A 27782-nucleotide genomic window follows, 5' to 3' on the forward strand; every position below is an offset into this window, starting at 1 on the left:
GCGCCAGGCAGCACACAGTGCAGCTGTGCTAGGAGGCTAGGACTCCCTCTTACTCAGTGCAGCACAGCAACTTTGCTTGCTGCCCTGCCTTGCTTGAACATTTTGTAAATCTGCCCCTCAGGGCTTATTGAGCTATTCAGTTTGCTGTTTTTTCCACACGGATTCGCCACAGGCAAAAAAGCATCAGGTTGCTTATGGCTTGGACCATGGCAGACGAGTTGATCACAGAACCTTAAAGAGAGTTTTTCATTAGCAAAAAAATATGTTTTAATGGGTTTCTTGTGCAAAAATAACAAGGTAATGGAAGGAGTGCTTGAATTCATCTCAGCCACTAGCAATCATTCTCGGCCAAATTCTAGACTGTAATCTTTTGTGGTTCCTACTGGAGTGGAACTAGCTTGGCAGTTGGGACAGATTGTTGCCATGAGGAGCAGGGTCAGTACTGATTTGCATAAGGCGGGCCGTTATCCAGAGGGACATGGTGGATGAAAAATGATGGATTGGAATGCGGCCCGAGCAAGTGCCATTGGCTGAGATTCATTCCATCCATCACCTTTATTTATTTATTTGTGGGTTTGTAAAGCGCTAGAATAAACTCCCAAAGGAGTATCTCCGCGCTATAGACGGCAGTAGTGAGAACCAAGAAAAAAAGTAAAATGATACACAACCAATACTCTTATTGCCATTGATTATTGACTGGCTTAGAACCTAACTTGTTAATCCTGAAACAAAAAAGTCTTAAGTTGTTTTCTAAAGGCAAAATGATTAGAACATTGTCTAAGTTGAAAAGGAAGGTTGTTCCACAAAATAGGACCTACCACTGACAAAGCCTTACCACCCAGTCTGGACCTTCTAATCTTAGGTACTCTCAACAGCAACTGGTCACTTGATGGGTGCGTGTGGGGAGATGTGCTGTTGCAGATGGTTTTCTTTTAGCATTTCATTGGGGAATAGATCCACTTTTCTAGTTTCAATTCAGACAGCGGACCGGAACATGAAAAAAGGCAGTGGACATGGCATCTAAGTACCTCCCTTTTTAGGGTGGCACCCCAAACACCATTTCCACCAGCAGCTGAAATGCACAAAGGCCTTCCTGTTGTCAGAGACAGGGCTAGCTTCATCATCCATCAAATCATCATCCCTCACTCTAAATGCGGTGGAGAATAAGAGAGGTGTGCAGACAGGACTGCTGCAAAGTTTTGGCTGTTCATCCCTTACCACATACCACTAACAGTGTAGATGGTAAGGGACAACTTTGGCAGTGGAAAGTATATATATTAACAGTACTAGAGTCTGTCAATTTATTACTTTTCATGGGCACTCTGACTTCATCGTTAATAGTGAATCATTGAATGCAGTACTTTGTCTTCATGGATGTTTTTTTTCATTTCATGTAGGACTCGTCAAGCTCCCCTCTTCCAACGACATGATGATGGAATGTACTCAGAGGAAAGAGATGATGGAGAAACGGTAAATGTTCATAAATTGAGGAGTTGAGTGAGAAAGAAAGCATGGCTGCTGACTGACAAATGAGTGAGATGACTCACTGAGTCATCGTAGCAGTGACTGAAAATTTAAGTGAGAGAGTGAGCACATGGCAATAAATGAGAAAAAGAGTCAGTAGGTTAGTCTTAGTGAGTTTGTCAATAAGTGAGCGAGGAGCAGTATGGGTCACTGGGCGACTGAGTGATAGCGCAGGTGTGGGTATTAAGGCTAAGTGGGCGATTGAGTGACTGAACATATGGGTGAACAACCAAGAAGCGAGTATAACACGTCGGCCAGACCAGTCAGTCAGTCAGAAATTCAGAGTGCACTTTGGAAGCTTACTCACTACTTGGCACTAAAGTGGCTAGTATACAAACATTGTCAGCCAGAATCTGTACACAGAATAGTATTTCATTTAGGTGTTGTTTGTATTGAACATGGGAAGCATGATTTAAGAAGAGCAAGCCACATTACCTCAGTCCTAATCTCATACCAGTTCTTCGGCACTTATGTGACTCAAGGAGAGAAAGGTTGTCTTTTAAAGTACAAGAATCAGATAATACTGTGAGCTTGCAAAGTAGCCAAGTGCATCCTTTTTAGGTCTGACATTAGCCAAGTCCTTTGATTTTACTAAAGTTATATGTATAATACACTAACTTATAGGAGCTTTCAGCCAGCCCGCTTCATCCATAGCTTGTAGTTGTAGTCATGGACGTTTTTCTCCGGACCACTATAGCTTACAGCATAGGGAAGTGGGCCAGCCCACATAACTTCATTGTGAATGACGGCATTCTGCCCTTTCACAAGGAGCACATCCACACACAAAGTAGGTCCCTTAAGTGCCAGGAACTAATGTGTACATTTTAAGACAGAAAAAATATGTTTGCTTTTAGCCAATGTTTTTTAGGACTTGTCTATTATATCCCGCAGGGATAAATAGGTGAGATTATAATAAGCGGAAAAGAAAAGTCTACCTAGCCTGTGGATCGCGTACAGTTCATGTGAGCTGTGCGCGTACACAGAGCCAGCCACATCACACACCACCATTTGTCTGTGCCTCGGGCATCAGATTTCAAAGGCTGCCGCTCCCCCCCCCGCGTACACATCGCGCACCACCATTTGTCTGAGCCTTGGCATCAGACTTCAAAGGAATGCGCTCCCGCTCCCGCCCCCCCCTGCCACAGCAATGCCGAGAGCTTGGTTTCTTTTGCATCCATTTCGCGGGGGAGCTGTGTTTTGTTCGGCGTTCTCTGCACCTTTCTCGGTTTTTTTTCTGGACGAAAGAGAAAGCCTACCGTGCTTTTTTACAGTAGCCTTGCACCTCAAATGCTGTTGCTGTGTTGCCATCTATCTAGGGACACTCAGCTTGAAAACACTCGACTTGCTAGCTGCAATGCTACATCCGCTATGTGTTGCCTCTACACACGTTGATCCCTCACAGACTGTGCTGACTCTGCCCCTCCTGATTCTGAAACTGACCAACACAGTCACGACACAGTCTCTTCTCTCTATCTTATGATGTCTGCCCTGCCACCATTTACTTCGGACCCTCACCCTCACACCTCCTCACCCTCACACACCCTCACACCCTCTCACCCTCACACACCCTCACACACCGTCACCCCCTCACCCTCACAACCCTCTCACCCTCACTCACCCTCACCCCCTCACACCCCCACACACTGTCACACACCCTCACCCTCACACCCCTTCACCCTCACTCCCTCTCACCCTCACACACCTCCTCACCCTAGCACCCACTCACTCTCACACCCCATCACCCTCACACCATTCATCCTCACCCTCACACACCCTCACCCGCCCTCACCCTCACACACCCTCACCCTCACTCACGCTCTCACCCTTACACACCCTCTCACACTCACACACCCTTTCACCCCCTCTCACCCTCACACCCCCTCACCCTCACATGCCCTCACCCTCACATCCCCTCACCCTCACATCCCCTCACACCCTCACCCTCACACCCCCTCACCCACCCTCTTTCCCTCACACACCCTTTCACCCTCACACACCCTCTCTCCCTCACCCACCCTCACCCTCACACCCCCTCACCCTCACACCTTCACCCTCACTGTTGGACACGGCCTCGTGGCGTGGTCCGACCCCTTCCGCATGGAGGGCCCAGGACGACATCGGCCCTCCATTTACCTACTATCGACCCCCCTGACACGCACATTCACGAACCATCGGCGAGAGCAGCCTCCCCGGCCACCTACAACTCTCCCCCTCCCTGGTACCCCGACGGAACCTGCTCGCCAACGCTGCCAGCCTGGCAACCTGACCAGGCCACCCTTTCCGGCCCTACTCCATATTGGTGTCATTACGACCCGAACACGTGGCCGCAGCCATCCCGGGCCCCGGACCCAGCGAAGCCCCGACATTGAGGCACCAAGATCCTCCTAGGTGGTAAAGTGGCCACTCGACAAGATCCCGGAGGAGGAGAGTTTCGATGGGCCTCCAGCCGCCCCCGGACGCCTGGTATCGATCGCTCTCCAGACTCCCTGGGCGCTGGCTCCGCCCCCCTGCTGGGTGTCTGGACACCTTCATCCCGGCCCCTCTGACCCCGGACATCAAAGCCCTCCAGTCCTATATCTGGGCCAGCCCTGGATTAGGACGGTAGTTGTATCTGGAGTCGAAGCCCTGCTGACCTCGTCGCGGCTGATCCTGATCCGAACACTTGCACCTGGAACCTTCGAGGCCCTGCTGACGCTGTCGCGGCCTGACCAAGCTGAACTATCTTCGAGGCCCTGCTGACGCTGTCGCGGCCTGACCAAGCTGAACCCCCTTCGAGGCCCTGCTGACGCTGTCGCGGCCTGACCAAGCTGAACCACCTTCGAGGCCCTGCTGACGCTGTCGCGGCCTGACCAAGCTGAACTATCTTCGAGGCCCTGCTGACGCTGTCGCGGCCTGACCAAGCTGAACCCCCTTCGAGGCCCTGCTGACGCTGTCGCGGCCTGACCCCTTGAACTATCCACGCACCAGTGGGTGCCAAGACTGTCCGGCTACCCCCTTTCCCCGAGACCACGACTTTACGGATCCCTCGATCCTTGCCCGCTATCCTGCCAAGAACTTGCTTTGATTACTTATATAAAGATTCTTGTGAATATCCTTCCTGTGTGGTGTCTATCTGTAAGTAGTGTGATTGCTCTGCTGTTACGATTGTAGGAGAGAAGCCTCGCCAAGGAGGCCTCCCTACGGCGCTCGGCCTATTCCAAAAAGAGAGGTGGGTCTCGGGGCGGACAGTCAGACACCTTCTGTCTCCCCTGGGGTCGCCTTTCCAACACTCACACACACCCTCACCCTCACACCCCCTCACCCTCACACCCCCTCACCCTCACTCACCCTCTCACCCTCACACACCCTCTCACCCTCACACACCCTCTCACCCCCTCTCACCCTCACACCCCCTCACCCTCACATCCCCTCATCCTCACATCCCCTCACCCTCACATCCCATCACCCTCCCTCACACCCTCACCCTCACACACACCCTCCTCACACCCCCTCACTCTCACACCTCCTCACCCTCACATCCCCTCACCATCACCCTCACACCCCATCACACACCCTCACACACCCTCTCATCCTCACATACCCTCACCCTTATACCCCCTCACCCTCACACACCCTCACCCTCACACACCCTCCCTCACCCTCTCACCCTCACACACCCTCACACACCCTCACTCACACACCCTCACCCTCACAACCTCACCCTCACACACCCTCACCCCGTCACCTTCACCCCATCACCCTCCCTCACCCTCACAAACTCTCACCCTCACACCCCCTCACCCTCGCAACCCCACACCCTCACAACCCCACACCCTCCCACTCACACGCCCTCACACCCCCTCACCTTCACAACCCCTCACCCCACACCCTCGCACCCCTCACCATCACACACACCCTCACTCTCACACCCCTCACCCTCACCCCCCTCACCCTCACAACCCCTCACCCTGCCTTACCCTCACACACCCTCACACACCGTGACTACCCTCACACACCCTCACCCTCTCACCCTCAAACACCCTCACACCCCCTCACCCTCACAGGCCCTCACCCCCTCTCACCCTCACACACCCTCACTTACCCTCACACCCACACACACCCTCACACCCCTCACCCTCACACCCCCTCACCCTCACACGCCCTCACCCTCACACACCCTCACCCTCATACACCCTCACCCTCACCCACCCTCACCCTCACACACCCTCACCCTCACATACTCTCACACCCCCTCACCCTCACACACCCTCACCCTCACACCCCCTCTCCCTCACACCCTCACACACCCTCACACCCCTCACACTCACACCCCCTCACCCTCACACCCCCTCACCCTCACACACCATCACCCTCACACACCCTCACACCCACTCACTCACCCTCACACCCCCTCACTCACCTCACACCCCCTCACCCTCTCACCCTCCCACCCACTCACCCTCACACACCCTCCCTCACACCCCTTCACCCTCTCACCCTCACACCCCCTCACTCTCACACCTCCTCACCCTCACATCCCCTCAACCTTACACCCCCTCACACCCCCTCACCCACCCTCACTCACCCTCTCACCCTCACACATCCTCTGATCCTCACACACCCTCTCACCCTCACACCCCCTCACCCTCACAACCCCTCACCCCACACCCTCGCACCCCTCACCATCACACACACCCTCACTCTCACACCCCTCACCCCCCTCACCCTCACACCCCCTCACCCTGCCTTACCCTCACACACCCTCACACACCCTGACTACCCTCACACACCCTCACAACCCCTCACCCTCTCACCCTCAAACACCCTCACACCCCCTCACCCTCACACGCCCTCACCCCCTCTCACCCTCACACACCCTCACTTACCCTCACACCCTTACACACCCTCACACCCCTCACCCTCACACCCCCTCACCCTCACATGCCCTCACCCTCACACACCCTCACCCTCATACACCCTCACCCTCACACACCCTCACACCCTCACACACCCTCACCCTCACACACCCTCACCCTCACATATTCTCACACCCCCTCACCCTCACACACCCTCACACCCCCTCTCCCTCACACCCTCACACCCCTCACCCTCACACCCCCTCACCCTCACACCCCCTCACCCTCACACACCATCACCCTCACCCACCCTCACTCACCCTCTCATCCTCACACACCCTCTCACCCTCACACCCCCTCACCCTCACACCCCCACACCCTCACCCTCACACACCCTCACTCACCCTCTCACCCTCACCCTTACACCCCCTCACCCTCATACCCCCTCAAACCCTCACCCTTACACCCCCTCACCCTCACAGCCCCTCACACCCTCACACACACCCTCACACACACCCTCACACACCCTCTCACCCTCACACACCCTCACACCCCCTCACCCTCACACCCCCTCACCCCCATCACCCTCACCCCCGTCACCCTCACCCTCCCTCACCCTCACAACCCCACACCCTCACCCTCACACACCCTCACACCCCCTCACCCTCACAACCCCTCACCCTCACACCCCCACACTCTCGCACCCCTCACCCTCACACACACCCTCACCCTCACACACCCTCACCCTCACCCCCTCACCCTCACATCCCCTCACCCTCACACTGCCTCACCCTCACACCCCCTCACCCTCACATCCCCACACCCTCACCCTCACACACCATCACCCTCACACCTTCACACGCCCTCATACCCCTCACCCTCACACCCCCTCACTCTCACACCTCCTCACCTTCACATCCCCTCACCCTTACACCCCCTCACACACCCTCACCCACCCTCACTCACCCTCTCACCCTCACACACCCTCTCATCCTCACACACCCTCTCACCCTCACAACCCCTCACCCTCACACTCCCACACCCTCACCCTCACACACCCTCACTCACCCTCTCACCCTCACCCTCACACCCCCTCACCCTCACACCCCCTCAAACCCTCACCCTCACCCTCCTCACCCTCACAACCCCACACCCTCCCCCTCACACACCCTCACCCTCTCACCCTCACACACCCTCACACCCCTTCACCCTCTCACCCTCACACCCCCTCACTCTCACACCTCCTCACCCTCACATCCCCTCAACCTTACACCCCCTCACACAACCTCACCCACCCTCACTCACCCTCTCACCCTCACACACCCTCTCATCCTCACACACCCTCTCACCCTCACACCCCCTCACACCACATCACCCTCACACCCCCACACCCTCACCCTCACACACCCTCACTCACCCTCTCACCCTCACACCCCCTCAAACCCTCACCCTCACACCCCCTCACCCTCACAGCCCCTCACACCCTCACACACCCCCTCACACACCCTCTCACCCTCACACACCCTCACACCCCCTCACCCTCACACACCCTCACCCCCATCACCCTCACCCCGTCACCCTCACCCTCCCTCACCCTCACAACCACACACCCTCCCCCTCACACACCCTCACCCTCACAACCCCTCACCCTCACACCCCCTCACTCTCACACCTCCTCACCCTCACATCCCCTCACCCTTACACACCCTCACACACCCTCACTCACGCTCACACCCTCACTCACCCTCTCATCCTCACACACCCTCTCACCCTCACACACCCTCAACCTCACACCCCCTCACCCTCACCCCCTCACACCCTCGCCCTCACCCTCACACACCCTCACTCACCCTCGCACCCTCACCCTCACACCCCCTCACCCTCACACCCCCTCAAACCCTCACCCTCACACCCCATCACCCTCACAGCCCCTCACACCCTCACACACACCCTCACACACCCTATCACCCTCACACACCCCCTCACCCTCACACACCCTCACCCTCACACACCCTCACCCCATCACCCTCACCCCCGTCACCCTCACCCTCACAACCCCACACCCTCACCCTCACAACCCCTCACCCTCACACCCCCACACTCTCACACCCCTCACCCTCACACACCCCCTCACCCTCACACACACTCACCCCCTTCACCCTCACATCCCCTCACCCTCACACTGCCTCACCCTCACACCCCCTCACCCTTACATCCCCTCACCCTCACACACCCTCACCCTCACACACCATCACCCTCACACCTTCACACGCCCTCACACCCCTCACACACCCTCACCCTCACACACCCTCACACACATTCACACCCCCTCACCCTCTCACCCTCACACACCCTCACTCACCTTCACACACCCTCACTCACCTTCACACCCCCTCACCCTCACACCCCTCACCCTCACACACCCTCACCCCCTCTCACCCTCACCCTCACACCCTCTCACCCTCCCACCCCCTCACCCTCACACCCTCTCACCCCCTCACCCTCTCACCCTCACACACCCTTACCCTCACACACCCTCACACCCCTTCACCCTCACACCCTCACACACCCTCACACCCCTCACCCTCACACTCCCTCACCCTCACACACCCTCACCCTCACACCCCCTCACTCACCCTCACACACCCTCACTCACCCTCAAACCCCCTCACCCGCACACACTCTCACCCCCTCACCTCACACACCCTCACACCCTCTCACCCTCACACCCCTCACCCTCACACCCCTCACCCTCACACACCCTCACACCCTCACCCTCACCCCCCTCACCCCCCTCACCCTCACCCTCACACCCCTCACCCTCACACACCCTAAGCCTCACGCCCCCCTCACCGCGCCTCAGTCACCCTCACTCACACTCACACACCCTCAGCAGCATAGCATAACAAAACATAGCATAGCATAACAAAACAAAGCATAGGATAGCAAAACAAAACATAGCATAACAAAACAAAACATAGCATAGCAAAACACAACACAGCATAGCATAACAAAACACAACACAACAAAACATAGCATAGCATAACAAAACATAGCATAACAAAACAAAGCATAGCATAACATAACAAGGCATAGCATGGTAGAACAAAACATAGCACAGCATAACAAAACACGACAAAACATATCAGAACAAAACATAGCATAACATAACAAAACAGCATAACATAATATAATCCAAAGCATGGCATAACAAAACATAGCATAACAAAACATAGCAAAACACAACAAAACATAGCATAGCATAACAAAACACAACAAAACATAGCATACATAACAAAACATAACATTGCAAAGCATAACAAAACATAGCATAGCATAACAAAACACAACATAGCATAGCATAACAAAACAAAGCTTAGCATAGTATAACAAAACATAGCATAACAAAACATAGCATAGCAAAACAAAGCATAGCATAATAAAACATAACAAAGCATAGCATAACAAAACATAGCATAGCACAACAAAACATAGCATAGCATAAGAAAACATAGCATAGCATAACAAAACTAAGCATAGGATAGCAAAACTAAACATAGCATAACAAAACAAAGCATAGGATAGCAAAACAAATCATAGCATAACATAACACAACATAGCATAAAAAAACACAACAACACATAGCATAACAAAACATAGCAAAACACAACAACACATAGCATAGCTTAACGTAGTAGTAGTAGTATGAGCTTTATTCGATAAAAAATATCATAAAAGCATATACATTTAAAAAATTAAATACTAAAACATTCTCAAAGGGAGAAAAGTGCATCATACATCATACTATACATTACAGTATAAATTGCATATTAAAATCCATACATTTAAAAAAAAACAGGGAATAAAAAAGGGCAATCCATTTCACAGCTAATAATATTAAATCGGGACAATAAAGGCTATTGCACTAGGCATTTTTAACTCAAAACCTTGGTCTTATTTTATCTAACAAACAAGCGCTTCAAGGCTATTGGGAATGGGACATATCGTTTTTTTTGCCAGGATCTTTTTTCTTATGAACCATGTGCATCCCAAAAACATAGCTACTCCGCAAATCAGTATTACTGATGATGTATCAGTTCTTAAGATGCGGAGTGCAGCACGGTAGTTCATTAAGCCTATCCTTTTACAAACTGGTTTGAGCCATTTGGCTCTGGCCGTTCTGTAGGCCGGACAGGCAAAGAAAAAATGGGCAATAGACTCATTATGGTAGGCGCAGCCTGGGCAGGGCGCTGATGTTAAATTAGGTCCTTTCCAAGAAGCTGTCACACTATTGATGTGGAGGGTCCTTAGTCTCAGCTTCATATACAGGACCCTGTCCCTGGGGACCTGTAGAAAATCTAGGTAGGGTTCCAATCTACAGATGGATTTGTGTTCAAAGAACCCCTTAGTGAGTATCCCTATTTTGGGGTTAGCGAACTCTTGTGTCTGCACCCAATCCCAATAGACACGCTTCAGATCCTGCTTTGAGGGTGGAACCTGACTGACCCAAGCCTCTTTAAATCCTATATCTGTTAAAAGCTGTCTAAGGTCGGCTATCTATTTAATCCTACTCCCTGTATCAGCCAATACCGATTCATCGAGTGCAGCCGCATAGTTGGACAATTCAGCAGTCCTTCTTATGCGTGCCCAGAAGAGCAGGGGACGAAGGCGAACAATATCCTGGATGGAACGCCTTCCCATGTCATAAAATAAAGGTTTCAGCGGGGTAGAAATAGGGAGGGAAATAAGGTCTCTCAAAAACTTATTTTGAGATTTGGCAAGCTCGCTGACGTTCTCGAAACCCCATAATTCAGCCCCGTATAGGGCCGGGGGTAGTGCTTTACCGGCATAGACCGCAAGCGCCAACGCAACTGGCCTACTCTCAGACTGATGTTGTTCTCTGACGATAGCCCCAGACACCCGCTTATGGTTTAAGAGCATTTTGGCCAGATGGGGACCCCACCTCATGTTCTTAGAGACACGGAATCCCAAATAGTCAAACGACTCAACAGTGTCTAAAGGGGCATCGTTCAGGGTAATGCCATTTCTAAAATGTTTTGACGGGTTGATGGTCATTAATTTAGTTTTATTTGTGTTGATTGTCAACCCCCGAGAATTGCAAAAGAGGCCAAACCTGTTTAAAAGTTTCTGGAGGCCACCCGGTGATTTAGAGATCAAGAGCGTGTCGTCGGCGAATAGGAGGGTTGGTGTCATCTCCCCCGCCAAAGTGGGAGCGTCTGCTGGTTCCTGTCTGAGATGGTCAACCACCCAGTTGATGGATAATGAAAACAGGGTGGTAGCCAGCACCCATCCCTAGCGGACCCCCCTGTTCACCACGATCCTCTCTGTCAGTTGCCCCTGTGATCCCCACCTAATTTTGGCATAGTTGTCATTATGCAGGTGTTTTGTGAAGTCAAGGATCTGAGGGGAAATGCCCAGTTGTTGAAGGACCTGCCAGAGTTTATCCCGGGGCACCAGGTCGAACGCGGTCTTCAGATCTATGAAGGCCAGATACAAGCTGCCTTTCCCTAAAATCACTATTTTCCAATAGATCATGAAGAATCTGAACACCTGGTCCATTGTTCCCACCTTTTGCCTAAACCACACTTGATAGTGAGACAGGATGTTTCCGTCCTCCATCCATGTTCTAATCCTCAAAAGGAGGACCCTGCCAACCACCTTCTGAATCACATCGATTAAACTAATCGGTTGGTAGTTGGCAGGGTCCTCCCTATTCCCCTTCTAAAAAATTTGGAATGACCTCCGCTCCTTTCCAAGAATCTGGGACAGGGGATCCCCTCGCTATTAAGTTCATTACCAATAAAATGAAGAGAGCCCAAGGCTTAGGATCATGCAGAAGCAAGTCCCCGGGGAGACCATCAGGTCCCACAGCCTTTCCGGGAGCGATGCTATTTATTGCTAACACCACCTTTTGGAGCTCAAAACAATCCACTGTCGAATGGGCACCTGTGAAGGTTGGGAAGGGCTCAAGAACTAGGGACATAGAGCATTCGTCTCCCGAGTAAAGATTGGAGAAGTGCTCGTGCCATTGCTGGCCCGTAATGGTTAGGGATTGGGTCAGATCCTTTTCTGATCCCTCTATTAATTAAATCCCAGAATAGTTTTGGGTCCCTCTGCTTGGAGGCGTGTTTTAATTCCTGACAATGAGTCTCATTCCAATTTCGTTTAGCTTCCACCTGTGCCCTGGAATACTCTTTTCTTGCTATTTTAATTGCTGGAAGGTCTTTTTTAACCGCAAGAGGTAGGGCCACTCTCTTTTCCCTGCAACCCGAGGAGTACCATGGATTAGTAGGCCTTGCTTGATCTCGTCTTGGGACTGTTTCCCTTCAACAATAAAAAAATAACTCAATTTATCAATTGATTCCTGATAAAACTGGTGAAAATTGGATTGCTTCCCCATTTCGCTAGAAAGCACCACAAGTTCCTTATTCTTAGACTCGAGAACTTCCTTGATACTTTGCAATTCATGTTCCTTTTGGGAGACTTTAAGCCTTTTAAGGCATCTATTACAATTGGAGGGGATTACCTCTCTAGTTGACAATAAGGGACGACTGAATGCCTCTATACCAAGGGATCCACAGACATTGTTAATTTGTAGGCAGAGAGGATTATGGTCGCTATCTAAGGAGGGTTTAACTACCATATCCTGAAGGTCTCCCCATAATCGGACGTCAATAAGGATATAGTCTATTCTGGACGGGGAACTTATCCTATTAAAAGTGTTTGCTCCGCTTAAATCGGAGCTTGTCCTCCCATTTGCAGCTCTTAAATTATATTCCAAGGTGAAGGCATAAATTTGAATAGCCCTCTGAGACCACTTCTTAATAGGGTCTAAACTAAGGGGAGGAATAGCCCATTTTGCATCCTCTTCGGCAACACCCAAGAAATCCTCGGCACTCAGCGGTTCGAACGTGCAGTTAAGGTCCCCTGCTACAATGATGTTAGAATGTGACAAAATGCAAGATAGCATACTTTCCAGAACTGTTATAGTCGGGGATAACTGGGCGCCTATAGAGCCTCTTGCATAGATGTTAAATAGTTCTAATGCTGTGCTATTGGGTGTTCCTCTAACAGTTAGATGCAAAATGTCCCGAGACAGACAGCTGTGTGTGACGATTGTCCAATTCAGGGAAATACTAATCCAGATTTGTAACCCCCCAGAGGGGCGGACCTTGCCTGAACTAGTTGCCGGAATGAAATAAGAAATATAGCCGGATTTGTGAATGGGGGTTAAACTCCATGTCTCCTGGATTAGACATATCTCGAACTGTTCAACACATTTATTCCATTCGGGGAGCAGTAGTTACTTCTCTAACCCCGCTACATTCCAGGAGAGGAGGTTAAGTACATTTGTGTTGGTCATAACCTCCACTGCTATGTTATCCGGGGCACAAATAGGTGCCCACACTTCTTCAACCTCCTGTCCCTGTCCATTTATAGTTCCTGTAGATCAAGAATTTGCAAGGGCATGGGTCTCTCTGCAACTGGCTCCTACTGTGGCAATGTTAGGGTTTTCAATAGGCCCTGGATTTAGTCAGTCTACCCTATTCAAACCCAACCCCCCTCCAGATCTCCTTGATGTTTCTTGGTCTGCCACCCTAATTGATGGCCATAGTGGTAAACACCTGATCTGGATGGCAGAATACTCTGGAGAAAAGGTACAGAATTCCAAAGCCACTAAATTCTCAGCAAGAACAGCATCAGTAAGCAACAGCTGAATGCAGTCTAGCTCAGAATTGTGCGATACAATCCTCCTTGCTCTCACAATGTCCTCACGGATTATGGATCTGCATCCCCTCACACGTCACAACCAGTGTATGGCCTTATTGCGCAGGGATTCGCCACTTTCGTACCCCTGTCTGCAAGAACGTTTTGGGACTTTCACCATACGGACTATGGCCTGAGTATTCGTGGTCGTACCCAAAGGAAATTGACCCTGTAGCCCCGTGGTGTTAAATGAGGTAATACAAGCCCCAGGGACTTTTAGTGACTCAGCATAGGATTTTTTAGTGCTAAAGGCAGGGGACTTAAAAGGGGCAGGGTTTCCTCGTTCTCGCAGCCCAGTGGGGATCCCGCCCCTCCCCTCGAAAGGAGCACCGACCAATGGCCTATTCAAATGTGGAGCAGCTGTGAGGAGAGGAGGTTGGGACAGCAAAGCGTGAACTGGAGGGGGATGTTTGGCCCTGCAATTTAAGGCTTCAACCATTTTCCTCAAAGAGTCCACCTCTCTTTGGAGAAATTCCACTTTCTGCAGTAGTCCCTCGTTTGAATCTCTACATTTACATGTACCTACTGGAACCACTGAGCCAGTAGCATTACAATCCTTCCTTACTGGGGGTACAGTTCTTTCCACCAAACACTCTAGCGCTGCAAATTGGTTGGAACAGGGGATTGGTGGAATATACTCATCAGCAGTTCTGTTGGCTCTTATAACCCCTGTATCAATCTGATTTAGAAGTGGTAATGGAGGAGTAGATGGAGGGAATACCTCTGCGCCCTCTGCCAATGGACTATGAGAAATGGGCTTAGTAGATTGGTGTGTCTTTTTTTTAAATATAGATGGAATTGATCTTTGTGGATTGTTACCTAATCCCTCCTCCTGATGTTTTACACCAGTATTGACTGCTGCATTGTTGCCACCTAAGATTTCTTCACACTCATTTACTATGGTCTCGATTCTGCCAAGACCGCAATTACTGGCTGCATGGCTCACTTTTTTAACCTTTTTACCTCTCTTATTCCCAGTTGCCTTCCCACCCTCCATTGACTTCCTTTTACTCATTGAGTGACAGAGATTATCCAATTAGGGCTTTGGTAACCACGTACTGGCAGAACGTAGATTTCGTTGCCCAAAGTTCGCCAATGGTAGTGGTATTGATGTTAACAGGCCCCCAGGTATATATCAGAAAAAGTCACGCAAAAGTGATGCCAAAGACAGTACCTTGTGCCCCGTAGCCTAGATGAAAGGGAGGGGGCCCTGCCCTGCCTCTTCCTGGCGATGACGGGCTAGGACGGGCCCGCCCTTTGTCCGGGCTTTGCCCGGCGCACTTCCTGCGGATGGTGAGGGAGGGGCTAGAGCACTCCCGGGTTGGCCCGCTGTCTCCTGGGGCAGGTAGTTCGCCAGCAAAAGTTCCCGCAGCTCCTCGAAGCGTCTCTCGTGGAGCGGGAGGCGCGAGTCGTTCTTAAGGCTGCCGATGGTGAGGGAGGGGCTAGAACACTCCCTGGTTGGCCTGCTGTCTCCTGGGGCAGGTAGTTCGCCAGCAAAAGTTCCCGCAGCTCCTCGAAGCATAGCTTAATAAAACACAACAAAACATAGCATAGTAAAACATAGCATACCAAACACAACAAAACATAGCATAGCATAACAAAACATAGCATAGCAAAACAAAGCATAGCATAAAAAAACAACAAAACATAGCATAGCATTGGATAACAAAGCATAGCATAGCATAGCATAACAAAGCACAGCAAAGCAAAACATAGCATAGCATAACAAAACATAGCATAGCATAACAAAGCATAGCATAGCAAAACATGCAAAACATAACAAAACATAACATAACAAAACACAGCATAGCATAACATAAATCAAAGCATAGGATAGCAAAACATAGCATAGCATAACAAAACAAAACATAGGATAACAAAACAAAACATAGCATAGCATACAGCATCACTCCGCACCACCACAGCATCACTCAGGGGCACCACAACATCACTATGCGCTACCACAGCATCACTGAACGCCACAGCATTGAAACTCGTTCACTATCACAACATCACTCAGCGCCACCACAGCATCAGTCTGTGCAACCATTCAACAACACCTGGTTCAAATATGTTCTCTCAATGTTTCAAGCTTTATTACAAATGTAACAAAAAGATGTTAATATTTCACTTCTGTTCTTGGATTTTCGTCACAATAAAATACACTGAACATAATCTTCACAAAGGTTATTTACAAAACGTCAAGCTATTGCCATTATAAATTACAATAACTTTTATTTAAGTATTAATTATTGAAAAAAAATTAAAAGCCATTGTTATTTGTAATATCAATACATGTAAGTCACGTAAATACAACGCATATTGCATTACAAATGCTATAGGTGTCACATTTGCGAAAGTTATAACTATTGGCATTGTAAATGACAAAGCTATTAATTTCGCTATTTTCAAAAACAAAAAATAAATAAAAAATGTGTCATTTACAATACCAATAGCTCAAACTTTCCTAAAGCGAGACCTATTGGATTGCAAATGCTTGTTTTTAGATTGACGTGGGGCGATTAACTTTCCAAACAATAAAGTTTTGCAAAACAATCGGGCAGTAACATTCAGACAGAGGTAACATTTGTGGGAGTGCTCATTTTATACAATTTTGCTAGTTTTAATTTCCTAACGAACATGAAAAGTTTAATTCTGGTTCCCACATTATCAAAGTTTTTCGGTTAACAGTATGATAGTCCCAATGTCAAGTTTTTGTGATCTTCATCGGTAAGTATCATACCTGAAAGATAAATCACCGTAATAGTCTCTTTACTCGATATCTCCTGTTGCTTCTCGTCACTTTGCTACCACTGTCTATGGCGTTTTCTTTTTCCTTGGCCACCTCTTCTGCTCTTCCTTTGCCTCTTTGTCTTGTGTTGCCTCGTCAGGGTCTGTGATTTGTTCCCCTCTCCATCTTTAACAAATCAAATTCGTCTTGAAATGTGGTATATCCGCCCATTCTTCTACCTTCTTCATGATCTGTATCTGATGTACTAGGTAGGTGGCTCCTGCTGGGTTCTCGCCATCCCTTTGAGTTTCTGCCTCCGTAGGTTATCAAAACGTTACACAAAGGTGTAAATTTGTCCACATGTATAGTCAATACGGTCCCTATTAAATTTGCATGCCTTCTCTTGTACTGTTCCATCTTCCACTGCAATCAGTCTGTCCCCCATAGCTTTCATTAGAGATTGAACTAGTTACTTGTTAGTGTGTTTTTAAATTTTCTCCTTTATATCTTTAATTTCACCTAGGATCGTCTCTCTGTCGATCTCAGCCTATTTTATCAGGATTCTCATCATCCCTGCAGAGATATTCTGATCGACAAAGAACTTCCACAGACCCCAGAACATTTCCTCTTAGGGTGGTTCCCTCACAAGGCCAGAAATAGAGTGACAGGGAAGTTTTAGGACCTTGCCTTTATATTAGCTAAACAATAGATAGCCAGGAACTGGAAAGCCCCAGGCAGACCAAGATTCACCACTTGGAGGAGAGAGCTAGAACGATGGGCAGTGGCAGAAGGGCGACTGTTACTCCGAGAGGCCATCAGGGGAATAGGCAAAATGGAAAGGGCCAGAACCTGGGAGGATCCTGTGGGGGAACTAGTGGCAACTGACGCAGACGCTAGCAGCGAAGGAAATGCCTCAAGGGTGGCAACACCGGTCCCAGAAGACGGGCAAATAGAGCAACCTGCCCCACACACCTGAAGGACACAGCGAGGCAACAACCACTTTCTAGGGCCCTTACATCTGCTTACCTCTTTGTACATTTTATCGGGATTCCACCTATTAGCAAGCAACTCAAGGGGGAGGGGGATAGTGTGTTATGAAACAGTTTTGGGGAAAACATACGATTGAACCAGCACAAATGTACATGCCCATGTATGTATTGCTATAGCACAAATGCCAATAAAATATGGTGAAAATAAAAATCCCTGCAGCGATATTGGCATTATGCTCTGCCCACTCCCTGAGTATTTAAGGGTTAGGATTTTCATGGCTCGGCATTGTTAGAATTCTCAGGCCTCCAGGCACTCTCCCCATATCCAGATATTTTTGCAGGGACTCAAATTCCCACCATTTGGTTAGTTCAGTTTTTTTGAGTTTTTCTAACATTCTGAATTGCATCTACACTTTGTCACTGCCTCTGAGTGCTCCCCCAGTGGTATTGTTTGCACCCTGTCCTGCTGTATTCGAAAAAATAATGGCAGACCGTAACTGCCTCGCAGAAAACACCGAAGTTGTGTTCTACTTCATGGCCTCTCCTGTTCACGTCATACTTTAAAAAAACGCGGCTATGGTGTAACGTCCAACATTCTTAAGCTGCGCCTTACTCCGCAGTCCAGTACGTGCTCAGCACACAAGAGTCACGCACCTCCGAGCAGCGGTGCTCCATTTTGGACCATCCTCCAACTGCCTTTATTGGTCCTCCTGCCTTTGGTGCTGGCTCTCTCACTGCTGCACTCCAATTTGCTGTGCGGGGGCTGACAGGCTGCTTTCGGCTTCCTCTCCAATGTGGCTATGCCTGACTGCGCCTGATCGTGGGTGGTGCCTCTCAACGCGTCTCATCGCCTACACCAAACATTACCACAAATCCTCTCAGGAATTATTGAAGGTGCAGCACTCAGTGCTCTGAAGATTTATAATTTACGGGTGAGTAAAACAACAACGGTCTCTCAGGACGCGTTTCGGCTTCTGCCTTCATCAACATAGTTGCAACCATTTTGAACATTGTATTTATACCTCCATACATGTCGCGGGCATGTTTTTTTTTCATAAACAGGGAAAAGTTACACAAGTGTTGCCCAAGTAGGCTACAGGGTTGCACACAAATTAAAACAAGATTCCCTTCCCTAAAACCAATCACCATGTTTGCGACGTATTTACATAACGTCATTACATGGCGTTAGGATCAGCTAGCGGTGGCGAAAATTGCCGCTAACTCTAGTTTCATGGCAATAAAAATCTTGACGCTGGCGTGAAAAAAGTGACAGTTAGCCAATTAGCAGCAAAATAAATCACGTTAGTGAGCCCAACGTCACTTATCAGCCACTAGTGGCAAAAAAAGAGCTGACAAATACACCTCTAAGGAAAAAAAATAAAAGCTCTGGAATGCAGAATGGAGCAGCCAGGATCAAGTTCAGCACAGGTCAACACCCACCCTCCCCCCAAGTCCCCAAACAGCTACAATGACCAGCCAGAGTCCCAGGGGAAGAGGAAATGCAGAATCAGGGCCTCATTTATAAAGTGGTGCATCCCTATGGAAAAACAGTGATGCAGCACTTTTCATTGCTTGCAACACCACTGCGCTGATCCCTGGAAGCAAGGGCAGTACCCAGGAGCTAGAGGCCTCACTGGGCCTGCGTCTGAGACCCAAAGTGGGATGCATCGGTGCTGTGTATCTACTGTGACCTGACAGTGAAGGCAGACCGCGTCGGGCCCGAGCCTGTGGGTCGCGACTGTATACATCGAGGCATCGGCGATCACCCTTACCTGGTGGCAAAGTCTGGCAAGTTGCATTCAGACTCATTGCTGACCTGTGTGAGAAAACCGCCTGGTGCCCCTTGGAGCCGTGATCATTAGAAGCGCTCCTGGGCACGGATGTGGGGAGGTCTGCACTGCATAACATGTGCCACCACTACACCGGGGTGCACGGAGAAGATTGCCAGTGGTGGCCCAAGCCTCTCTGCATCACAGGCCGGAGTAGGTGGCGCTGTCCAAGCACTGTGGAGGGTGAGGCCCCTGAGCTGCACTGAACTTGTGTTGTGGGAGTGCCGCGACTTCACGCCTAAGAGGGCCCTGTTGCATCACCTGCATCGGGAGGTTCCGCAGCAGACTCAGTGGCAACTGCTGTACCCATGTTTGTGAAATTCGGATTGGCTGAGGCTCCTACTGGCTGAGTCATAGATTCAGAGAGAGCATGGCGATTTGTGCCCCGGTGTTGATGTCCAGGTGAGGAGAAGGTGGGACGGGGAGCGAAGGAGGCCTGGAGGTCGTGTCGGGCTCAGGCATAGCGCCTGTGAGTGGCGCATACCATGCCCTGAGCAATCCCTGCACTGCAGAGGACCCACATTGCCAATGACACCACACAAGACTGGTAGAGGACTCCACTGACTGGCTCAAGTTGCTAACATTTGCCATTGGTGGCAGCAGGTGCCAGAAGCACGGGGGTCGGTTCGGGCCCTGGCCCTTGGGCACGCAACTTGATCCACTGTTACTCGCTGGGGCACTGGGGAACACGGAATCTGGTAGTCACTGTTAGGCAGGAGGAGGCAACTGGGTGGTGCTGCCTTTCCTTGCACCCTGTTAGTATGCTTTTGGATGTATGGGGAACTATCCCTTAGTGGACTTGCTCCTTCCACAGCGCAGCGGCATCTGGTAGCTGCTGCTGCTGTCCCTTTCTGCTGATGCTGTTTTCTCTGACCCAGAGGTCAGTAGTTCGAGGCCCTCCTCCACCCACAGGCTCCTCCCTGGTGGTCCAGTGGTAGTGCGTCACTGCTCTGCTGCTTGACTGCCCTCCTGTCCCTCTTTTCTGCTGTTTCTGTCCCTCTTACTGCTCTTCTCCATTGCTTTTCTGCCTCTGCCTTTGGCTTTGTTTTTGTCACTGTCCTCTCCTTCTTTGCCGCTACAATCCCCAGTGGCCTCGCCCCCTCCAATGTCCTTTACCGCTCCTGCATTTCCCACCTCCCAGCTGTTCATCCCCCCACAACACAACTTAATGGTGTCCACACAGGCACGCCAACGGCAAACCTGTCTGCGTCTGTCTGCCCCTGGACCACGCCCAGTGTCGGGGACCCTGCATCTCGGGAACTCCACCGCTATGACGCCAGCACCCACCTCGCCCTCAACTCTTGACGCCATGCCGCCTGCCATCTAGCATCACAAAGAATACCCTTGGACCCTTTGCCTGCCAGAACTATAACCACACCTTCTGCCACACCAATACACTAGCTCCTCTCGCCGCCCAGCCGACCAATAGCATACACGACCGGCTCAAATGCATCCTCCTCAACGTGTGGTCCCACCACAAATACGCCACAGAAATCTGGGACCTCTTCGTCACCACCTCTCCAGACATTGCCTTCTTGGAAACCTGAACCAACCCCTGCTCTGGTCCGGACAGTGCCATCGCCATCCCCGATGGCTAAATAATCACCCTCGGGACTGCCCCGACCACCCAGGAGTAGACATTGTCATTGTTTACTAAAGCACATCCGACTGACCACGCACTCTAAAGACCCAACGGCGACCATGGAACACCTTCACTGCCAGATCCGGACCAAACCCAACACCACCCTCCGTGGCACCCTCGTCTACTGGCCCCCTGGCCCCTGACCCACCTTCAACTACACCATCGTGGACCTCATCGCACCCCTGGCTCTTGCATCCTCCGACTACATCCTACTTGGAGACCTCAACTTCCACCTGGACCACCCCAGTGACCAGAACACCACCTCCCTCCTGGAGAACCTTGCCAACATCAGAATCAATAAGCTAGTCATCGCACCAACCCACACACATCACCACAAGATTAGGAAGATCTACAACAGCTTCGACACCCCAGATCCAGCCACCACACTTGCCACCATCGTACACAACCAAGCCGCACCCCAACAGAGTGGCTCTGCTGGACCCCTCTCACAACAGGGGACACTATCAAGACCATGAAGAGAATCCACTCAGGTACCCTAACGGATCCCTGCCCATACCACATCTTCCACAGAGCAGCCTCCACCATTGCCCCCCCAGCTTTGCTGCACTATTAACTTCTCCATCGAAACCACCAGCTTCAGCGACGACTGTAAACAAGTCAAGATCAACCCTCTACTGAAGAGGCAGTCTTCAGACTCCACAGACCTCAAGAACTTCAGACCAATCTCACTCCTCCCATTCCCAGCCAAGGTCATAGAGAAGGCCATCACCAATGCCCAACTCTCCGAGTTCAACAAAGTGAACCACATCCTGGACATCTCCTAATCTGGCTTTCGAAGGAACCATAGCACATAGACTGCACTCCTCACTGCAGACGACATCACCTCCCTCCTTGACCAGGGCAAGACACCCGCCCTCATCCCACCGCCGGTCTCCCTCGACATCGTGTTTGCACTATTTATATGACCAGCTAATTTCTGACATTAAAAAACTGCCCCTAATGGGACTTAGCTGCAGTTTTTCTTTTTAGCGATGTGCGATGTACAAGGAAATCCTTGTAAATATCGCATTGTGTGTTTTGCAGAGTTTTTACGCAGTAACGCCTACCATGCATCTAATTTTCGGTAAGTTTAACAGAAGTGCCTTAATGGAAAAATCACGTTAACACAGAAAATTTTCGCTAACTTGACTTTGCGGCAACTTGTAAATATGGCAACAAAAAAAAGCGACTGTAACATAAAAAAAAATTGACGCTACGGTGGCGTTAGATCCTTGTAAATATGCCCCAGAATGTGGCAGATGGGCTAATTCTGTTAAAGGTGCCCAGTCCCTGACCTAGCCTGTGGCCACTTAATTGTTCAGTGGTTGCTCTTGTCAGGCCATTCTGCAACAAAGAACTAAGTGATGGATGGAATGCTCATGTCCACATTCCAATCCATCATTTCCCACTCACTATGGGGCATATTAACAACGGCCAGGGATAATTATCGCTGGCCGTGCTTAACAATAAATATATTATCGTAGACTGTCTCTGATATTTATCGCCCTGGTAGCGCGTTATTAACAACGCGTTACTCCAGGGCGATAAAAATTCCAGAGATAGCGAGGTTATCGCCCTTTTGCAGGGAACATCGCTGGTTTTCCAGCGATGTTCCCTGCAAAAGGGCGATAACCTTGCTGATTATAACCTACAGGGTCGTATCAGCATAATCCACCCCCTATGTTAGGGATGGCGAAGTCAGGATTTTAGCAGACGTTAGGTTTTGATGAAAAGAACAGTTTTTGCCAAAATCTAATGTGTGCTAAAATCATGTGGGCTGCCTTGTAAATATCCCAATGTAAACATCAGCGATATTTGCAAGATAGTCCGTCCAGGGTACGCCCAGTAACGCCCACTTTGCATCTCATTGGAGATGCAAAGTGAGGCGTTGGGGAAAAGGGTGCTAACGTGCCATTATGCATGTTAGCACCCTCTTGTAAATAGGGCGCTGGTTTTATCGCCGCTTTTTTGGCTTTTTAAGGCAAAAAGGCATTGATAAAGCCCTTGTAAATATGCCCCCATGTTACTCTTGCAAAAGAACATCCATATGCAAATCAGTCTTTGCCCTGCTCCAATAGGAACAGGCAGAGCCTGATCTCCCAGGCCAGGTCTCCTCTAGAAAAGAACACCAACAACTCCAGACCTGTTTCAGTGCTGGTGCTCTGGTAGTTTGGTGGAAGGGAGTGACATAATGCCCGTTCCCATGCTGCAATGCATTATATTTGGGATGATGCAATGCCAACACCGTCAGTTGGTTTGTTTTTGTTTCGTATTTTCTGCTTCTTTGATTATTTTCATGTGAAAAATGTAATAAAAAGATTTTATATATATATATATATATATATATATATATATTACCTACTGGCGGATCGTTTTCCATAGGAAATCCGCAACATTCTATTGGGAATAACTTTGGCGCCGAATGAGGGATCTGCCTGTAATTTTCCTTAACTTTGCCTCGCTGCGCTCCGCTCCTTCCCTGAAAAGTTTCGGGGGGATCCGTCAAGTGGGGGCCGAGATAAAAGGGGGGTCCCAAAACGTGTTTTCCCCATGTTAATTTCCATAGGGCGGTTGGACTCACTTTTAGCCCGAACGGCTGAATGGATTTCCACCAAACTTGGCGAAATTGTAGGGACTGGTACCCCGATGTGCCTTTGCTATGTCTCAAGATATATGCTCCAGTGGTTTTTTACGAAAATTAACTTTGAAAAAATATATATTGGGCTACATTGGACTATATATATGTTAGAGCCAAAATGTAGCCCAATGTAGCCCAATGTAGCCCAAAGATGGCCACCAGAGACAAAAAAAACAAATGTAGCCCAAATATCAGCCAGATGTGGCCCAACTATAGCCCAATGACAGAATGTCCCAGAGTGTTCTAAAGAACAACTAGAACGCTAACAGTCTTACTTATGACAAAAGTATGGCACACCTGAAGTCATCTTGATTGGAATAAAGTGGTAACACTTAATACATTTAATTTGAAAAGGAACAAAATGAGGGGTTTCATTTTGCCATAGAAATTTTATTTATATATATATATATATATATATCCTGTGCACCGTCTGTCTCCCAGCTAGCACGCTCGCGCAGACCCAGCAAGCAGACTCCGGACACGGACCTCGAGGTATAAACAGCTTTATTCACGCAGAAAGAGTCACCAACGTTTCGGCTCTAACGGAGCCTTGATCACATGACAGCGTATTTTTGACTGGGTACACCTTTTATAGTGGAAGCGAGTGATTAACGTAAAACACCTGTGCAAACTTGCTAATAAACATGGAAAACATACTACCATTCTTTACACTCAGCAATGCAATTTCCAAATAGATGTAAAATACAGTAAAATTTCTAAAAGATTTCCTAATACATGTAAAATACATTTGGATTCAAATTTTATAAGAGTGACATTCGACAGATTAAGTAACATTGATGACTAAAAAAAGTTTTAAGGTAAAATGCACAGATCTATTGTACTGACCCGTTTTAAAACCATGGTTATAAGATATGAATTGATAGAAACCCCGTTCATTATAATTACGAAACTGTGAGAAAAATTTCACAGTTTTGTTTTTCAATTCAGGAATCCCAGCATAAAATACATATAAAGTGCTACGTGCTGACTTTCTAAAGTGCATAAGTGCTTTGAAAGTGCATCAATATGTGCAAAATAGGCAATGTGCAAATACATATACTGCAATATGCTGGGGTCCTGATTCATTCCACTTAGATACAGGAAACATTAGCCTGTATATCGAATGTTGGTGAGGAGACAAGATAATATATCTCTACTCATACAGGGATCTATACAGTATATTTTACTATAACTTCAAATCCTAAACGGGTACATCTAATTTCACAATTGTCACACATTAGTCATACAAGTTCATGCTGAAAATCACTGCTAGAGTGCCAAGGTTTCCATGTTTAAAATATGTATGTGTTAAAACGAGTTAAGACAAATACATCAGGTCCACACGGGGCCTGTAACCCAACACCAAAGTAATTCAAACGATAAATAAATATATGTGTATAACCAAATGTTAAAAAACCTATACATTCCTTCGTATATCAATGGTAATTAACCTGGTTTGAAGAAAAAAACGTGCACAGTGAAAAAACAATAATAACTAAACATTAATAGTTTTCTTATAGCAGCATTATAATTCTTAGTGTAAATTCTTGTGGATTGTGTTTACTCGCAGCCCCCACGGGATCTGTCCCAGCACTTTCCCAGCCGGGTATGTACCATGGACATTATCCACGTGGGGGAGAGCACACATACCTAATATTTGAAGTCGTTTAGAGCAGGCTAGTGTGGAGATCCTCAGTCACATTCAACCCATGGGGCACCTTGGTGTTGAGCATGAGGATGTATTTTGTTTCCAGTTTCCTCAGCTTAGTCTCCCTATCCCCGCCTCTTTTGGTGTTAATGACAGAATCAATAACCCAGTATTTGAGACCACCATTGTTACTTTGATGGTGGTCCTTGAAGTGGCGTGCAACAGGGTATGTGCTGTCCATGTTTGTTATTGCTCGCAGATGTTGCAAAATGCGTTTATGGACAGCATTCCTGGTACTGCCCACATACTGTAGGCCACAGGGACAGCGCAAAACATATATAGCATATTCTGTTTTGCATGTGAGCACTTGGGTTATAGGATGTTCCTTGCCTGTGAACCCATCTTTATAAGTTTTGGTGTTTTCACCATGGGTGCACGCTTTACAGATCTTACAGTTATAAAAGCCCTTGTTACTTTGCCACCACTCAGTTCTGATAAAAGGGTCCGGGTTGGTTTTCACTATGTGGTCCCTTAGGGAGGGGGCTTTGCTGTAGGTCACAGAGATAGATTTAGGCAAACTTTTGCCTATGACATTATCCCTCAGCACAATGGGCCAGTGTTTATTCACTATACTCTTAATTTGCTGATGTTGTCTAGTGAACCCTGTGATTAATCTGAAGCTTTCAGGCTCACCAATGCCCGGTTTTGATGTGCCTCCACTGGGGAGCTCCCTATCTGCTTTACTAATAAGGAGCTCATCTCTACTCTTTAATAGGGATTTCTGCATAGCTTTATCTATCACCTTTGCGGAGTAACCTCTTTCAATGAACCTCTCCCTGCTTTCCATTTGTGCTTGTTCCAGTTCCTCCGGGTTGCTGCATATACGTCTTAATCGCAGCATTTCCCCATATGGAATACTGGAAATAAGGTGGACCGGGTGCGCACTAGCAGCATGTAAAATGCTGTTACCTGCTGTCTTTTTTCTGTGGACCCTGGACTCCAAACGGCACCCATTAGTATATAGCTCAGCATCCAAAAAGGTAACCGTTTCCTGACTGAGTGATGCAGTGAATCTGAGGTTAAGGGGGTTGTCATTGATATCTTCAATGAATTTAAGGGCCTCCTCATGACTACCTCTCCATATGACGAACAAGTCGTCAATGAAGCGGAACCATGCTACTAGGTTGTTCTTAATGATATGTTGGAAACCAAGTCCCAGGACCAGTTCCTCCCAAGCCCCCATGTGCAGACATGCGTAGCTTGGTGAGAAACTGGCCCCCATAGCCACCCCCTGTTTTTGGCGATACAGTTGAAAGTTGTATAGAAACACATTATTTGAGAGACAGAAATTTAACATGTCTAACAACATTTTGGTGTGCTTTTCATTGCCTGGTTTCCTTCTTGATAGATAATACCGTATTGCCTCGAGACCATCATTATGTGATATACTAGTATATAATGATGTAACATCAAGGGCTATCAACCAATCCCCCTCCTGAATTTGTACATCTCTGATTTTCACTAGGAAGTCCCCAGTATCCCGTATATAAGACCCCAATTGCTGAACATAACCTTGTATAAAATGATCTATATAAATTGAGGTATGTTCTAGGAGGCTCCCTCTTGCTGATATTATTGGCCTTCCCGGTGGATGGACGGGGTCTTTGTGTATTTTTGGCAAAAAATACAGAATCGGTGTTACTGGGTGTTCAACCTTTAAATATTCAAATTCATTGTCAGTAATGAGTTTGGCTGACCGCCACTTACTTAGTTTCCGATGATAATCGTCCTTGATGGTCAAGAGCTCCCGGTTGTTTATTTTTTCATAACAATCGTTATCATTAAGTTGGCTGTAGGCTTCTTTGTCATAGTTTATTTTAGTCATGAGGACTACATTGCCCCCCTTGTCACTGCTTCTGATGATCACATTCTTTTCCTTATTGAGTTTCTCAGTCAGTGCTTTGTATTGTTGGTGTTGGGCTGAGTATCTCCGTTTAGTGCTCCCCATCTTCATTTGCAACTTTTTCAAATCCGATACCACATTCTCATGGAAAATGTCTATATTATCTCGTAGGAGGATAGGAAAGAAGGTGGATGGTGCTCTAAAATCTGTAGCTGTGGTTGTTCTATTGCCACTCTCATCCCACCCTTTATTGGC

At 48.6% G+C, this 27782-nt stretch overlaps 1 protein-coding gene across 3 annotated transcripts in view; it reads left to right on the top strand.

Annotated features, from left to right (window-relative positions):
- Nucleotides 1–27782, top strand: part of LOC144754069 (flavin-containing monooxygenase 5-like) — a 413291-nt gene that overhangs the window by 361720 nt on the left and 23789 nt on the right. For all 3 annotated transcript variants that reach the window (XM_078641598.1, XM_078641614.1, XM_078641606.1), the window contains one exon: nucleotides 1398–1470. In XM_078641598.1, the coding sequence (XP_078497724.1) occupies nucleotides 1398–1470 (73 nt within the window). The remainder of the gene's footprint in view (nucleotides 1–1397; nucleotides 1471–27782) is intronic.

The sequence above is a fragment of the Lissotriton helveticus genome, chromosome 1_1, assembly GCF_964261635.1.
Source record: "Lissotriton helveticus chromosome 1_1, aLisHel1.1, whole genome shotgun sequence".
Taxonomy (NCBI): domain Eukaryota; kingdom Metazoa; phylum Chordata; class Amphibia; order Caudata; family Salamandridae; genus Lissotriton; species Lissotriton helveticus.